We start from the raw sequence: 17,385 nt of genomic DNA on the forward strand, positions 1-17,385 counted from the left end.
GTCTGTGCATCTGGAAACCTGCGAGAAAGCGGCATCTATCCGTGGTTTCTTATTCCAAACCTCGGACTCCTTATCTTCGAAGGGAAACCTTCTCTTAAGGGTCTTGGAGAAGAATGGGCCTCTCTTGGGGTCCTACCATTCTTTCTTGACTGACTCCGATAGGACCCTATGAACTGGAAACACTCTGTGTTTAGTTTCATCCAGACCCTGGTACATTTTGTCGTCAACTGACAGTTGTACCCTTTCCACCTGAATAGTGTAGATTGTTCTTAAGAGGTCATCCACCTCCTCCAAAGATAACTTGTACCGAGAGGCTCGGCTATTGTCTTCCTCTTCATCTGAATCCCTGAGTGAGAGAAGAGTACTTCCCCCTTCATCACCTAAGTCCTCAGCCTCCAAAGGCCTGGATGAGGATGCTCTTGGACTAGGTGGTGGATGTTGGGGCTCAATCTGAGCTGCTGGGTTCTGTACCAACATGGACTTGACAGAACTCAGCAAGTTCTTAAGTTCCCATACTGAAGAGAATAAGTCCTTGTACTGCTGGGACGTTTCTGCCTCCACCAGGTAATTAATACAGGATCTGCAGATCGCCTTCTGCCATGAATCACTAAGGGGGTTCTTGCAAGAAGGACATTTCCTTTGACTTGGTGGATTTACATGTTTAGTTTTTCCCTATAACGAGAAAACATTTAAACTAAACCTAGGGTCCTTAAATTACCACTAGTGTACAGCTAAACCACCACCAGGCCAAAAGGGAAAACAGAAACAACCTGAGCAGTGTGAGCAGTAGAGCACCCAGTTCACGCTGCAGGGTCCGAGTGAAGTAACCTCTGACCCTCCAGCTACAGGCTCCCCTCAGGGAAGAAACAAAACAACCCACAAAAGCCCATACGGATCAGAATAAAAAGGCACCACTGTACCTCTCTTACCTGGGCTTGACCGGTGCTAGGGGTGCCTGTATCCGGTGTGGTTGTCCGTCTCTCATCTGTTTTAGCAGAAAAAAGCAGCAGCAATGACACAAAAAACCAACAGGTTTTTAAATTTTCCTGATCCCCACGTCATCAGCAAGGGGTGGAAGCGCCAGTCTATGGACCCACCCCCTGGCCTCTGCGTTCCAGGCGCTTGGAACCGCAGGCGCCACGCCCCCCGCAGGAAGCTGCGTCACCGGACATGATGCACTCGCCGGCCGGGACCTGAAACCGACATGCGGGACACGCCGCTGACCAGCAGAGGCCTCTGCCCGGCCACCAAGGCCATAGAAAGCGGAATCCGGGCAAGGACACCGCACCTCCTGAGGGCCCTAAACTCCCCTGAGATGGAGAGACTGGGGAATCCAGAACACCCCCCGCCCCTGGGGGGCCGGGGTGCTGGGATGGTCGCTGGAGACAAAAAACAACGATAAGCCTAACACTCACCAACCTTGGAGAGAGCGCAGCTCCCTGGTTCCAGGCACATGCTTTCACCATGGTGGAGGAAACAAAATAACTGAGGTCATGGTGGAAGAGGAGGGATTTAAAGGCTGCATGTGTTTCCTGTGAAGAAGGCGGAGCTACGCTCTCTCCAAGGTTGTCCTGAAAGGCGATTTGAGAAAGTAGTGTTGTCAATGACCTACTGGTGATGCCCAGCATTGCAGTCTGCCAGTGACAGGTATGGCACAGCATGGCTTATGCTGTGCCATACCCGACACTGGCAGACTGCAATGCTTAAGCTGAGGATAAAATGAAGGTGCAGTAGTTTAGCATGTATTTTTTCTCTTTAACATAGTCAGGAATACAGTTGAATAATTTCCCTTTCTATAAGTGTAGTCCATTTACATACCTCCCAAAACCAGACTGGAATACTCCCAAGACATTGCTAAGGGAGGCCTAGTCAGTACTGCTCACCTCCACCATCACAGGAGTGATCTACTTCTCTGATTCAAAACCCCTCACATGTTCTATCTCTACTCTGATTCAATAACTCTGAACTCAATGTTTAATAGCCAACTCCTATGATGGTGGAGGTGAACAGTAATGACTAGGCCTCACTCAGCAACATTCTGGAAGTATTCCAGTCAGGCTTCATGAGGTACGTAAATGGCCTATACCTATAGCAAGGGCATTATTCAACTTTAGTCAGAGCTGCAGAGTTTGTTTTGTTGTTTTTTGGTTTTTAATCTATGGACACCCCTTAACTGCATATGCAGTATTTTCGTAAATGTGAACTAACCCTTTAAAGCTTGGTAATTTGTACCTACAGGTAAGCCTATAATAAAGGCTTACCTGTAGGTAAAAGTAATATCTCCTAAACCTGAGCAGTTTAGGAGATATTCACCCTACATGCAGCCGTTGACATCAGTGGAGCATGCGCTCTGAAGGTCCAGTGGATCAGAGGACTCCCGAACACATGCGCAGCAGTGACGTCATCACGACTTCGGCCATTCACAGCGCCGCAGACGGCAAACCTGGAATAAAATGCTGAGGGAACATGTCAGCCCCCTCAGCGGTGACCAGACACACTGCTGGAGCTTCGTTCTAAGGTATTTCCAAATGTGCTAGTATGCGATACATACTAGCACATTATGCTATTGTCTAGCAGTTTTTTTTTTTTTTTTTTAGCCTTTTACTACCGCTTTAAAGTTTGTGTTTGGAAATGGTAACATCCCTCTGCTAGGTAATATATGCTAGAGTTTGATTTTCACCCAACCTGTAGCAGAAATGTTTCTTACCTTCCATCATGCTTCCCCAAAGGTTCATCATATTTAACACCAACCCAGTGCCCTGGTTTAAAATCAGTTAGACCTATAAAGAGACCAAAATAAAAACAGGAATCAGAAATCTGATGTGGCCCAGTAATTCCCTGTATTGAATACAGCAACGGAGAGATGAAGAAGCTTACATTATGGATAATCCTCCAATGAAGCAATTGTTATAAAAAAGGTATAGAATATTTCAAAACACCTACCTTTACCTTGGAATCCTAGAAAGTTTACCAACACAGTGGTCACATGTTCTCTGCTAAAAGGAATATTAGAACTGAGACATATCTGCCGACTGTCATTTATATGATCTGATATGATATGATCCTATCTGCTCCTTCAGTAAAAACCATGTGACAAATGCCTTGACAATGTTCATGTGACCGGCACTGGAGTAACAAACATTTATGTTTTCAAAACTCAACCAGGGGGCAGGGAATGATTAAAGAGGTTGCAAACCCTCCTGCGTCACTTTTACCTATAGGTAAGCGTAGAATAAGGCTTACCTATAGGCAGCGGAAATCTCTCCTAAAACGTTGCATACTAGCCCATTATGCTTTTACTTTGCAGGGAACGACAGAGAAAGTAAAACCCATAAGGGTTTACCTCCTCTTTAAAGGTCAATTGTGTCAAAGGCACGTGTCCTTTAACCACTTAAACAGGGCATTTTCCCCCCTTCCTGTCTAGTCCAATTTTCAGCGTTGTTGCATTTTGAACAATTGCAATGCTGTACCCAAACAAAAATGTTATCATTTTTTTCCCCCACAAATAGAGCTTTCTTTTGGTGGCATTTGATCACCACTGGGGTTTTTATTTTTTGCGCTCCAAATAAATACGTTTTTCTTTGTTTCTGTTACAAAACTTTGTAAATAAGTAAGTTTTCTCCTTCACTGATGAGGCTGCACTGGCGGGCACTGATGAGGCACTTATATGCAGCACTGATGGGCACAGAGTGCCATGCTAATGGGCACTGATTGGCATCCCTGGTGGGCTCACCTGGTGGTCTGCACTGATAATCAATTGCACTAATTATCAGCGCAGACCCCCCCTTAGGAGAGCAGCCGATCTGCTCTCCTCTACTCGTGTGTCAGTGCGAGTGGAGGAAAAGCGGATTAACGGCTCTTCCTGTTTACACTGATCAGCTGTGATTTGACACAGCTGATCACATGGTAAAGAGCCTACATCAGAGGCTCTTTACCTAGATCGGAGATGCGGTATGTCAGTCTGACACACCATTGATCACAGGGCGCGCGCTAGTGGCTCACCCTGCTGGACGTCACATAACGTCCAGTCAGGATAACTTAACCACTTTGCGGCCCTCATTTTGTTATATGGTGGGCAGGAAGTGGTTAAACTAGGCAAATCTTCAGACCATAACCTATTCCAATTTTAACAGAGGATTTCACATTTTGGTTATTTGCAACAAGTGAAAACAAGGTGACACCAGGTTACTCACCATTTTTCATTCATACCCCTGGAGGAACTTAAAGATCCTAACAATATTTCATCAATGGACACATGCCATTACCTCTTACTATCACAGGTTATATGGTCCTTACCCAAACCTTAGATCTATACAAGGGCTAATTCCAATAGAGACTATATTCTCCTTTCCTACTCCACAGGATAAATGTATCTCCCAATTCTACCAAGCCTAAGTATCGATACTCAGCTGTACCCAGGATTACCTTTCCTATGGAATGCAGATCTACAAGACACATTGAGGAACCAGAAAGATATTAGTCTACAAATGACACACATCAGCTATAAGAGATTAAGTACTTGAGTAGACCCTAAACTCTTGACTAGATGACATTATAGCCCAGCAATACTCCATCACCTGTTTTCCAAAGTGTCTCCCTTATGTTGAAAAGCTTGTAGGATGAGGGAGATTCATGCACACATCAGAAAACGTTATTAACCCCCGATAGTAGATATTCAAGGTTTTAATGTGCACAGAATACCTGGTCAGTTTTATTCCATTTTACGGACGAGCCAGCCATCTAATACAGACGATCACCCCACACCTGTTCATGCAATCAAATCTCTTGTACCATTACAATGGAAGCAACAACAGGCACCTTCCATCAAACAACGGTTTCAAATACTTGAACATATTAGCCTCATGGAGGAACTTGCGCACATAAAATGCAATACCTCCATTTAATATCATCAGGTATGTGCTTGCTGGATTCCCTTTAAAACCTTAAAAGCAGAGGTCCGCCAAAAAAACAAAAAACAAAAAAAAAAAACAAACAAAAAAAAACCTACACATACTGCAGCTGCTGGCTTTTAATAATAGGACTTTTATCTGTCCTAGAGTCCAGCGATGTCGGCACCGCAGCTGATGTTTCCATCAGCTGTCGGGTGCTGCTGCCACCACTGCGGGTAAGGAAACACGGCAGTGCAGCCTTACGGTTTCACGGCGGGAACCCTACTGCACATGCGCGAGGCCCCGCTTCTCTCTCCTACTGGCCCAGCGACAGGGGGAGAAGGGAGCCCCGCGGCGCAGACTCCCGAAAGAGAGAACAGGATACCTGTCAAAGACAGGTATCCTGTCCCCCCCCCGAAAAGGTGCCAATCATGGCACTGGAGGGGGAGAGGAGACAAATAATGAACGGAAGTTCCACTTTTTGGTGGAACTCCGCTTTAACTACTTACCTGAATGTCCTATCCCCGCCATAGGATTGCATTACTTGTTAAGCTGCTTATTACATAAATTCATCTGGTCTTCAGGAGATACAGTGGATATAAAAAGTCTACACACCCCTGCGAAAATGTCAGGATTTTGCGATGTAAACAAAAAAAAAAAAACAACATTTCAGAACTTTTTCAACCTTTAATGTGACCTATAAAAACTGTACAACTCAGTTGAACAACAAACTGAAATCTTTTAGGTGGAGGGAAGTAAAACTAAAAAAATATGGTTGCATAAGTGTACACACCCTTAAAACTAATACTTTGTTGAAGCACCTTTTTGATTTTATTCCATCACTCAGTCTTTTTTGGGTATTAGTCTATCAGCATGGTACATCTTGATTTGGCAATATTTGCCCACTCTTCTTTGCAAAAACACTCCAAATCTATCAGATTGCGAGGACATCTTCTGTGCACAGCCCTCTTCAGATCACCCCACAGATTATCAAAATCGGATTTTGGTCTGGACTCTGGGTGGGCCATTCCAAAACTTTAATCTTCTTCTGGTGAAGCCATTCCTTTGTTGATATGGATGTATGCTTTGGGTTGTGGTCATGCTGAAAGATAAAGTTCCTCTTCATGTTCAGCATTCTAGCATAAGCCTGAAGGTTTTGTGCCAATATTGACTGGTAATTGGAACTGTTCATAATTCCCTCTACCTTGACTAAGGCCCCTGATCCAGCTGAAGAAAAAAAGCCCCAAAGCATAATGCTGCCACCACCAAACTTCACTGTGGGTATGGTGTTCTTTTGGTGATGTTCAGTGTTTTTGCACCAAACAGATCTTTTGGAATGATGGCCAAAAAGTTCAACCTCCGATTTCATCAGACCAGAACACATTTTCTCCACATGCTCTTGGGAGACTTCATATGTGTTTTTGCAAACTCTAGCCGTGCTTAGATGTTTTTCTTCGTAAGAAAAGGCTTCAGTCTTGCCACTCTACCCCATATATATGAAGAATACGGTAGATTCTTGTCACATGTACCACACAGCCAGTACTAGCCAGGTATTCCTGCAGCTCTTTTAATGCTGCTGTAGGCCTCTTGGCAGCCTCCCTGACCAGTTTTATTCTCGTCTTTTCATCAATTTTTGGAGGGACGTCCAGTTCTTGGTAAGGTCACTGTTGTGCCATATTTTCTCCACTTTATGACTGTCTTCAATGTGTTCCATGGTATATCTAATGCCTTGGAAATTACTTTGTACCCTTCTCCTGACTGATACCTTTTAACAATGAGATCCCTCTGATGCTTTGCAGACCACGCTTTTGCTGTAGGATGCGACTAAGAAAATGTCAGGAAAGACCTACTAGAATAGTTGAACATTATTTGGGGGGTAATCAGGGGCACTTTAAATGACATGTGTGTACTGACTCCTATTTAACATGAGCTTGAATGGGATTGCTTAATTCTAAACACTGCTACATTCCCAGTTATAAGAGGGTGTGCACACTTATGTAACCACATTATTTTGTTTTTTTATTTTTACCCCCTCCCTCCTAAAATATTACAGTTTGTTTTTCAATTGAGTTATACAGTTTATAGGTCACAATAAAAAGCAGGAAAAAAAAAGTTCTAAAATTAAATTATTTATCTTTGTCTCATTTTTTTTTACATCACAGAACCTGACATTTTAACAGGGGTGTGTAGACTTTTTATATACAGTGCATGTCTTGGCATTAAAGTGGTAGTAAATTTTTTATTTTTTTTAAAGTAAAAACACACATGGACCCTGGGTGGTTTAACGACTTCCAGACCGCCCACTGAAAATATACTGCTGCAGCACGGCCTGGCTGCGCGAAATAAAAAACGTAACTGTACGTTGCTCGCGCTTTCCGGGTCTGGGGCGCATGCTGCCGGCGACCCGCTTATGCTGTGATTGGACACAGCAAGAGCCAATCAGCGGGTCCGGCGGCTGCCGGTCACCTGTGATCGTTCGGAGGAGACAGAAAGGCGGTCTGCCCATGTAAACAAGGCAGACAGTTGTTCTGTCAGACAGGGAGAGAGACATTTTGTGTCCTGCTAGTCAGGAAAACAGATGTCTCTCTTCCCTTCAGTCAGTCCATCCTCCACAGAGTAAAAAAAAAGCACACCCAGGAAACATACATAACCCTTTGATTGCGCCTGATGTTAAACCCTTCAATGCCAGTGTAATTTATACAGCGACAGTTAATTATTTTTTTTATTTAGCACTGATCACTGTATTGGTGTTAATGGTCCCCAAAAAGTGATACTAAGATCCCCTTCACAATGCCCACACCGCTTCAGTGTCCGATTTGTCCGCCGCAATGTCGCAGTCCTGGGAAAAAAAAAAAAGCTGATCGTTGCCATTACTAGTAAAAATTTAAAAATGGCATAAAATCCCATAGTTTGTAGACGCGATTGGTTTGCGCAAACCTATCAATATATGCATGTTGGGATTTTTACCAAAAATATGTAGCAGAATACATATTGGCCTAAATTAATGAAGAAATTAAATTTTTTTACATATTTTTATTGGGTAGGTTTTTATTTTTCAAATTTTTTTTTTGTTTATAGCGCAAAAAATAAAAACCGCAGAGGTGATCAAATGCCGCCAAAAGAAAGCTTTTTTTTTTCCCCCCACAAAAAGGACATCAATTTTGGTTGGGCACAACGTCACACAACTGTGCAATTGTCAGTTAAAGCAACATAGTGCAAAAAATGCCCTGGTCATTAAGGGGGTAAAACCTTCCGGGCTGAAGTGGTTAAGCCATAATATGTTAGTATGCACCGCATAATAGCACATTATGACAGACTCACCATTAAAGAAAGCCCTCTAGCCCCATCCTCACCCAGTCTTCCTTTTTCAAGGGCTCTGGTCATTTGATGATATCACTCCCGCGCATACGCATGGGAGTCACGGCGCAACACAGAGCTCTGAAGGAACAGCATGCCACTCGACTGCTTCCAGTGTGAATATCTCCTAAACACCCACATTTAGGAGATATTCACTGTACCTACAGGTAAGCCTTAGAAAAGTGAAATATCACCAAACAAAATATACCTTTGTTTCATATCCAGGTAATACTTTGATGATCCTATGAGGTTATGACGATTTTAGCCTCCCTAAAAACCTCTTCTCTACAGGTAAGCCTTATAGCCACTTCAGTTTTGAAAGATTCCCCTACCCCCCCCTTCATGACCAGGCCATTTTTTGCTATAAAGCACTGCGTTACTTTTACTGATAATTGCGCGGTCGTGCAACGCTGTACCCAAATAAAATGGTCCTCCCCCCACAAATAGAGATTTCTTTTGGAGGTATTTAATCACCTCTGTGGTTTTTACTTTTTTTTTTTTAGCGAAAAAAAAAAAAAGACAGACAAACTAAAAAATAAATAAAAATGCTGTAGTTATAGAGTCTACAAACTATGGGATATATTTATGGAATTTTCTATTCAATTTTTTTTTAAACTAGTAATGGCTGCAATCAGCGACTTATAGCAGGACTAGAGGTCGACCGATATGGGTTTTTCTCTGGCCGATGCCGATATTTAGAAATCGCGGTGGCCGATATGTGATGCTGATTTTTTTGGGCCGATATATTAGGCCGATTTTTTTTTTTTTTCTTTTTTTTTCCCCCTTCATCTCATAAAATCTAACAGTTAGACCCCTTTCACACTGGGGCGTTTTTTTTAGGCGCTTTTGGGCTAAAAATAGCACCTGTAAAACGGCTTCCCTACAGTCTCAGTGTGATATCCCGAGTGCTTTCACACTGAGACGATGCGCTGGCAGGATGTCTTTGGAGTGGTGTATACCGCTCCTCCACCACTCCTGCCCATTGAAATGAATGCGCACCGCTGCCGAAGTGGCTGCAAAGCGTTTCGGCAGCAGCACTTCAGGGGCGCATTTAACCTCTTCCTCGGCCGCTAGCTGGGTTATAAGCGCCCCGCTAGCAGCCGAATAGCGCCGCTAAAATGACGGTAAAGCGCCGCTAAAACTAACAGCGTTTTACCGTCAACTCCTGCCCGCTCCAGTGTGAAAGCAGCCTTAAGTAATAAGTGATACAGAAAATTTTTTACATTTAAACATTTATTTAACAAAACAAACCTTCAATCAGTTCACTTGTATGTATAATTTAGATTAAAAAAAAATTAACTATATCTTAAATATTAAATACACAAAAACAGGTAACCAAAACTTTTGGACGAAAAAAAAATGGGCTAATTTTACTGCTTATTTTTTTTTTTTTTTTTAATTAGTGTATTTTATAAAATTGCGTTTGAAAGACCGCTGCGCAAATACCGTGTGACATAAAATATTGCAACAACCGCTATTTTATTCCCTAGGGTCTCTGCTAAAAAAAATATATATGTTTGGGGGTTCCAAGTGATTTTCTAGCAGAAAATACAGAATTTTTACTTGTAAGCAACAAATGTCAAAAAAGATTTAGTCTTTAAATGGTTAAACTGAGAACTTCTACACAGGAGTTCAGTCTATTGATAAAAGAACGGAAGAGATACAAATGTATCTTCTTATCAGATTTGGCAGGCTGCCCAGAGGAGGAGAGAAGAAACCTTCAGACAACTTGCATTGACTTCTATTACAGAAGTCATTTGCAAGTCACCCTGAAGTTATAATCGGCTTTTTTTATCAGCACAATCGGCCGATGCCGATTAAGTAAAAAAATCGGCCGATATATCGGTCGACCTCTAAGCAGGACTGTTATATTACGGCGGACAAATTCGACACCGACACTTTTTTGGGGACCAGTGACACTAATACAGTGATCAGTGCTAAAAATATGCACGGTCACTGAACTGACACTGGCCGGGAAGGTGTTAACAGCGGCAAGCAAGGGGTTAACTGGGTGCCTATAGCTGATGATTTACTGTAATCTGGGGGTGCTTTTACTAGGTGAAGGCACAGGTCCGTGTCCCTGGCTTGCAGGAACACAGGATCCATGCCTTCCTTATTGATAGAACAGCGATCCTCCTGGTTTACATAGGCAGATTGTGGTTCTGCCTGTGTACAGAATGATCAGCGGGCACCAGCAGACATCGGATCCACGGAACCCACTGATCAGCTCCTGCTGTGTAGAATCACAGCGGAAACGAGCTGCCGGCAGTGCGCACTTGTGCCAATACCCAGAAGTGCAGGATCACGTATACTGAAAACGTTCCACATTTTGTCATGTTAGTGTTACAAAAAAAACCTAAAATTTTATGAGAAAGACCAACATAAAGTAGCACATAATTGTGAAGTGGAAGGAAAGTGATAAATGGATTTCAAAATGTTTTACAAATAAATATTTGAAAAAAGTGTGGCGTGCATTTGTTTTCAGCCCCCTTTACTCTGATACCCCTAACTAAAATCTAGGAGAACCAATTGTCTTCAGAAGTAATTAGAGTCCACCTGTGTGTAATTTAAAGTGATTATAAGGGTATCTTTAAAGACAAAAATAAAAAAAACGGTATACTTTTACCTCCTCTGGGCAACTGTGCAAGGGTTTTGCACAGAGCGGCCCCAATCCTACTCTTCTGGGGTCTCCCGGCGGCGCTCCAGAGTCCTGCTGCTCCGTCCATTGACACAGACAGCATGACTTGGCCCCGCCCCTCACATCACTATATTTGATTGACAGCAGCGGGAGCCAATGGCTCTCGCTGCCATCAATCTATTCAACGAGGCTCTGAGACAGCGGCTGGAGCTGCTGGGCTCGTTCTCATCGTTGGAAAGATGGGGTTACACCACTAAAAGGTTTTTCACCTTAATGCATAGAATGCATTAAAACATACATCATGCATCATGGTCAGCATTATGTCAATGTCATGTTTTAATCATTACAAATTCATATGTACCTGTTGTACCAGGGTATGATATTTATGCTACACAATAAAATACATGTTTTTCTACATTGACTTCTTTGATCAGGTCATATCACCAACCTCATTTAAAGTCCCAAATTCCCCCCTTTTGTTCACAGATAGGGATGGAGGTTGTATGATCATCCATGCACCCAATTTAAAGTCTTACAATTTTCCCCTATTGTTTCATCCCCCTGAACACACCATCCCCACTGTGAAACATAATGGTGGCAGCATCATGTTGTGGGGATGCTTTTCTTCAGCAGGGACAGGGAAGCTCGTCAGAATTGATGGAAAGATGGATGGAGCCAAATACAGGACAATCATAGAAGAAAACCTAGTCCGCAAAAGAACTTAAAACTGGGGCGGAGGTTCACCTTCCAGCAGGACAACGACCCTAAACATACAGCCAGCGCTACAATTGAATGGTTTAGATCAAAGCATATTCATGTGTTAGAATGATCCAGTCAAAGTCCAGACCAAAATCCAATTGAGAATCTGTGGCAAGACTTGAAAATTTCTGTTCAGACGCTCTCCATGCAATCTGACAGAGCTTGAGCTATTTTGCAAAGAAGAATGGGCAAAAATGTCACTCTAGATGTGCAAAGCTGGTAGAGACATCCCCAAAAAGACTTGCAGCTCTAATTGCAGCAAAAGGTGGTTCTATAAAGTGACTCAGAGGGGGCTGAATACAAATGCATGCCACACCTTTCAGATATTTGTAAAAAAAAAAAAAATTGAAAACCAGTTATTTTCCTTCCACTTCTTCACAATTATGTTCCACTTTGTGTTGGTCTATCACAAAATCCATTTATGTTTTGGGTTGTAACATGACAAAATGTTGAAAATTTCAAGGGGTTCAAATACTTTTTCAAGGCGCAATATAATATATTTTACACATACACGTGATCCTGCGCAGAGTGGCCACCCTGTAGCAGTAAAACTGCTACAGGGTGTTGGGCAAGTGGTTACAGGTTTACCTGTAGGTACAAGTTCAAAAGCCGAATTTACTATTGCTTTACATCAGAGTTGGGACCATGCCCTACCCACCACTGTTTCCCCTCCCTCTCACTTACAATTCCCTCTCTCCCTTTTCATTTAACTCTTTAGTCCTTTTACTATAAATCACCCCCTTCTACTCTAGTATGTGATTTGTCTATGTTCACATTACTATACTAGTACTCCCTTGTACTGTTTTTAACTTGTCATTGTGGTGTTGCAATTTATTGGCTACTTTTGCAAACATTGTTCTTTTTGACTATAAGTACACCCATTTTTTGTCAGGTCCACATTAAAATCTTCTTAAACGTTTCTTAAGCAAAAAATATGAATGCAAGGTGGGTGGTTGGTGTTTATTAGTCAGATCAGATTGAAGCCCTGGCTGTAGAGGTACATTTCTAGTCTTACCTGATCATAATCATATATGTGCGATGTGTTTCCATATTAATTTTTAAACTGCAATGTGGCATGTATTTTCTGGTAGCCAGACATACATAACAAAAATTGTATTTGTTAATGTTATGTAGGAAGAAGTGTTTTTTTTTTTTTTTTTTTTAGAAGAACTACAAGCAGAAATCTTATTCCACATTGAAATAGTTACATTCCCAATTGAATCCAGATTAATCCAGATTCATTCTACTTTACTCTTTTCAGAAGACTAATGACTGCTGTCTGCTCTGTCCCCAGCCACCAATCTTGTAAAATTTCCTTTTCAGTTCCTTTCAAAGTGAGTGGTAATGTTATTACGCCATTGATCGCTGTGATAAGTAGACCTGGGAATCCCAAACTGGTCTGACCTGCCCACTGGCTTAGCCCTATTTGAAGGACTGGCCTGGAGATACCTGGTTTGTCCAGCCCAGCATTAGCTTTGCCTCCTCATTCACCCCCCATTTTCTGGTTAACCCAGCATTACCTCAAACTTTAATTCCTGTTCATTGTTGTGTGCTCAATGAAAAAAAATTGTGACCTCAGCACTTCTCTACTATTGCCTCCAAGTAGCTGCGGTGTCTGACTACAAGCGATTACATCACAACAATTATCAAGTTAAATTTACCCCCAAAAAATAGAATAGAAAAAAAAAAAAAGTATTAGGCACACAAATTGTAAACAGGGAAAGTTACTATATGTGGCAAATGGTATATTACCCAGAATTCAGCTTTAATTTGACCTTGCTATAGGAGCTTTTTTTCATACAAACAGCAATACCAGCCAACAACAGGCTTCTTCTTGTATCTGATCATGTTTAGTGGTCATCCTGTTATAAATGTAGAAACTACAATACTGTCTGTATATTGTATGTATGAATCAGTTTGAAATAAAACCCTCTTCAGTGCTAGATGCATGAATAGTTTTAGATTTCAGATTTTAACAGTTTCATGAGGGATATAAACTCATCAATTTCCAGAAACCATCAAGTTTCCGTGCCATCCCAATGCCGATTACTCACCAACATACATAACTGTGCCCCGCTTATTAGGCTGTCCAACCGCCCGCACCTCACATCGAGATCCTACTGTAATTGATTCAGATGCCAGCCTCTCCTCCTCCAGCTTACGCTGCTGCTCTTCTGCTTTCTGAGCTGCCTCCTCCTCATTGAACTTACCCATCTTATTTTTCTTTAGGAAGGAACGTACAGAGTCTACAGGGAATAGAGACGTGATATTTGAAGAGCAATGCAATGTATACTGTACATAGATAACATATTTAGCAAACCAAGATCATACAATCATCATACACACAAACCCAACGGTGGCACAAGGAGCAATGCTGCCTACCTAACCTATAACTACAAGACTTCAGCTTTAACCAAAACTTTAACTGATAGTGTCTTGTAATGCTATCAAATGGTGCTGCACCAATGCTCTAATAGTCATCTCACTTTAGAGATCTTCTCATTGGTACCAATGTTGCAAGCAACAGGATCACTAGTGACAACTTATCTAATGCTACAGCATTGCTATGTTGAGACAAAATGTTTCACATTTACCACTCAGAGATAAGCAATGGAGTGAAACCTTGGTTTAGCCAGAGAGGGAGTAATGCTGTAGCTACAGCTTTACGCTGTGGGAAAATGCAGCCTACCTGACTTTCATATGCCTTGTAGTGTTTCACTGTTTTTGAATGGCCTGTTTAACACACTGTGTCAAGGCATGACAACGTGCACAGTACAGTGCACAACGCCGTGGTGTGAATAGGCCCCAAGGGTGATACCTCTTCTCAGACATCCCTTAACAGCATTTCTTATCTCCTGCCTGAGCTTAGTGCTTAGCATTTGCTCTAAAGAGAAAAATGTCTTCACAGGGCACCATATTATTTGTTTAGCTCAGCCAAGCCATCCATTAAAATATTCCATTTAAAGCTGGTCATACACCAATTCAAATTTGGCGGGTTCAGCAGGAACTGGCACAATTTTGATAAGTGTGCAGCTGACCCCGCTACACAGAAGTTGATCATTTGATTGAATTCTGGCAAAGGGACATGTTGGAAAACATTTGTCAATCGGCAGCTGCTGATCAGTGTATTTTGACAGCAGCAGGTCCCTCTGTCAGGACAAAAATGTCCTAGCAGAGGGATTGCTCCATCCATCCATCCCGTATGGCCAGCAGACATGTGATCATGCCCGATTTAGCTCAGAGTACCCAGACTGATTTTTTTTCCTATATCTTTGGGTATGCTACAGATTTTGTACTGTACAGTTTCATGAATCATTACACTGCTGTATCAGCTTTTGGCTTTGAACTCAGTTAATAGGCAAGAGCCTTTGGAGTGCAAAGCCAACTTTCACAGTAGAAGACCCATCCTCATGGGGAAACAGTGTAGATAACAGACTAGACAAATGGCTTTCCTTAAATCAGTGACCTGAACTTCAAGTCTTTTTTATTTGATCATAAAATAGTGTAAAGCACAAAGAAGGATGTTAACCACTTGCCGACCGCCTAACGTATATATACGTCGGCAGAATGGCACGGGCAGGCAGAATCACGTACCTGTACGTGATCTGCCTCCCGCGGGCGGGGGGTCCAATCGGACCCCCCCCCGGTGCCAGCGGCGGTCGGCATCTGACTGGGAGCGTCGGGAGGCGAGGGGGAGACCATCCGATCGTGGCCCCCCCCTCGCGATCGCTCCCAGCCAATGGGAATCCTCCTCTGCCTGTGTGTAGTTTCACACAGGCAGAGGATGTGATGTCATCTCTCCTCGGTCTGGCAGTTTCCGTCCAGCGCCGAGGAGAGAAGACATGTAAGTGCCCACAACACAAACACACACAGTAGAACATGCCAGGCATACTTTACACCCCCGATCCCCCCCCAATCACCCCCCCCCCCCGTCACAAACTGACATTAGCAGTATTTTTTTTTTTTCTGATTACTGCATAGTGTCAGTTTGTGACAGTTACAGTGTTAGGGCAGTGAATATTACCCCCCTTTAGGTCTAGGATACCCCCCTAACCCCCCCTAATAAAGTTTTAACCCCTTGATCACCCCCTGTCACCAGTGTCACTAAGCGATCATTTTTCTGATCGCTGTATTAGGGTCACTGGTGACGCTAGTTAGAGACGTAAATATTTAGGTTCGCCGTCAGCGTTTTATAGCGACAGGGACCCCCATATACTATCTAATAAATGTTTTAACCCCTTGATTGCCCCCTAGTTAACCCTTTCACCACTGATCACCGTATAACTGTTACGGGTGACGCTGGTTAGTTCGTTTATTTTTTATAGTGTCAGGGCACCCGCCGTTTATTACCTAATAAAGGTTTAGCCCCCTGATCGCCTGGCGGTGATATGCGTCGCCCCAGGCAGCGTCAGATTAGCGCCAGTACCGCTAACACCCACGCACGCAGCATACGCCTCCCTTAGTGGTATAGTATCTGTACGGATCAATATCTGATCCGATCAGATCTATACTAGCGTCCCCAGCAGTTTAGGGTTCCCGAAAACGCAGTGTTAGCGGGATCAGCCCAGATACCCGCTAGCACCTGCGTTTTGCCCCTCTGCCCGGCCCACCCAAGTGCAGTATCGATCGATCACTGTCACTTACAAAACACTAAACGCATAACTGCAGCGTTCGCAGAGTCAGGCCTGATCCCTGCGATCGCTAACAGTTTTTTTGGTAGCGTTTTGGTGAACTGGCAAGCACCAGCCCCAGGCAGCGTCAGATTAGCGCCAGTACCGCTAACACCCACGCACGCACCGTACACCTCCCTTAGTGGTATAGTATCTGATCGGATCAATATCTGATCCGATCAGATCTATACTAGCGTCCCCAGCAGTTTAGGGTTCCCACAAACGCAGTGTTAGCGGGATCAGCCCAGATACCTGCTAGCACCTGCGTTTTGCCCCTCCGCCCGGCCCAGCCCAGCCCACCCAAGTGCAGTATCGATCGATCACTGACACTTACAAAACACTAAACGCATAACTGCAGCGTTCGCAGAGTCAGGCCTGATTCCTGCGATCGCTAACAGTTTTTCTGGTAGCGTTTTGGTGAACTGGCAAGCACCAGCCCCAGGCAGCGTCAGGTTAGCGCCAGTACCGCTAACACCCACGCACGCAGCATACGCCTCCCTTAGTGGTATAGTATCTGATCGGATCAATATCTGATCCGATCAGATCTATACTAGCGTCCCCAGCAGTTTAGGGTTCCCACAAACGCAGTGTTAGCTGGATCAGCCCAGATACCTGCTAGCACCTGCGTTTTGCCCCTCCGCCCGGCCCAGCCCAGCCCACCCAAGTGCAGTATCGATCGATCACTGACACTTACAAAACACTAAACGCATAACTGCAGCGTTCGCAGAGTCAGGCCTGATCCTTGCGATCGCTAACAGTTTTTTTGGTAGCGTTTTGGTGAACTGGCAAGCACCAGCGGCCTAGTACACCCCGGTCGTAGTCAAACCAGCACTGCAGTAACACTTGGTGACGTGGCGAGTCCCATAAGTGCAGTTCAAGCTGGTAAGGTGGCAAGCACAAGTAGTGTCCCACTGCCACCAAGAAGACAAACACAGGCCCGTCGTGCCCATAGTGCCCTTCCTGCTGCATTCGCCAATCCTAATTGGGAACCCACCGCTTCTGCAGCGCCCGTACTTCCCCCATTCACATCCCCAACCAAATGCAGTCGGCTGCATGAGAGGCATTTTCTTTA

At 43.6% G+C, this 17,385-nt stretch overlaps 1 protein-coding gene across 1 annotated transcript in view; it reads right to left on the reverse strand.

Annotated features, from left to right (window-relative positions):
- Positions 1 to 17,385, reverse strand: part of TBCB (tubulin folding cofactor B) — a 38,613-nt gene that overhangs the window by 7,210 nt on the left and 14,018 nt on the right. Inside the window, exons 4-5 of the mRNA XM_073599059.1 lie at positions 13,698 to 13,889; positions 2,708 to 2,780 (exon numbers count right to left, since the gene is read on the reverse strand). Coding sequence (XP_073455160.1) covers positions 2,708 to 2,780; positions 13,698 to 13,889 — 265 coding nt within the window. The remainder of the gene's footprint in view (positions 1 to 2,707; positions 2,781 to 13,697; positions 13,890 to 17,385) is intronic.

The sequence above is a fragment of the Aquarana catesbeiana genome, linkage group LG09 (genome assembly GCF_042186555.1).
Source record: "Aquarana catesbeiana isolate 2022-GZ linkage group LG09, ASM4218655v1, whole genome shotgun sequence".
Classification (NCBI taxonomy): domain Eukaryota; kingdom Metazoa; phylum Chordata; class Amphibia; order Anura; family Ranidae; genus Aquarana; species Aquarana catesbeiana.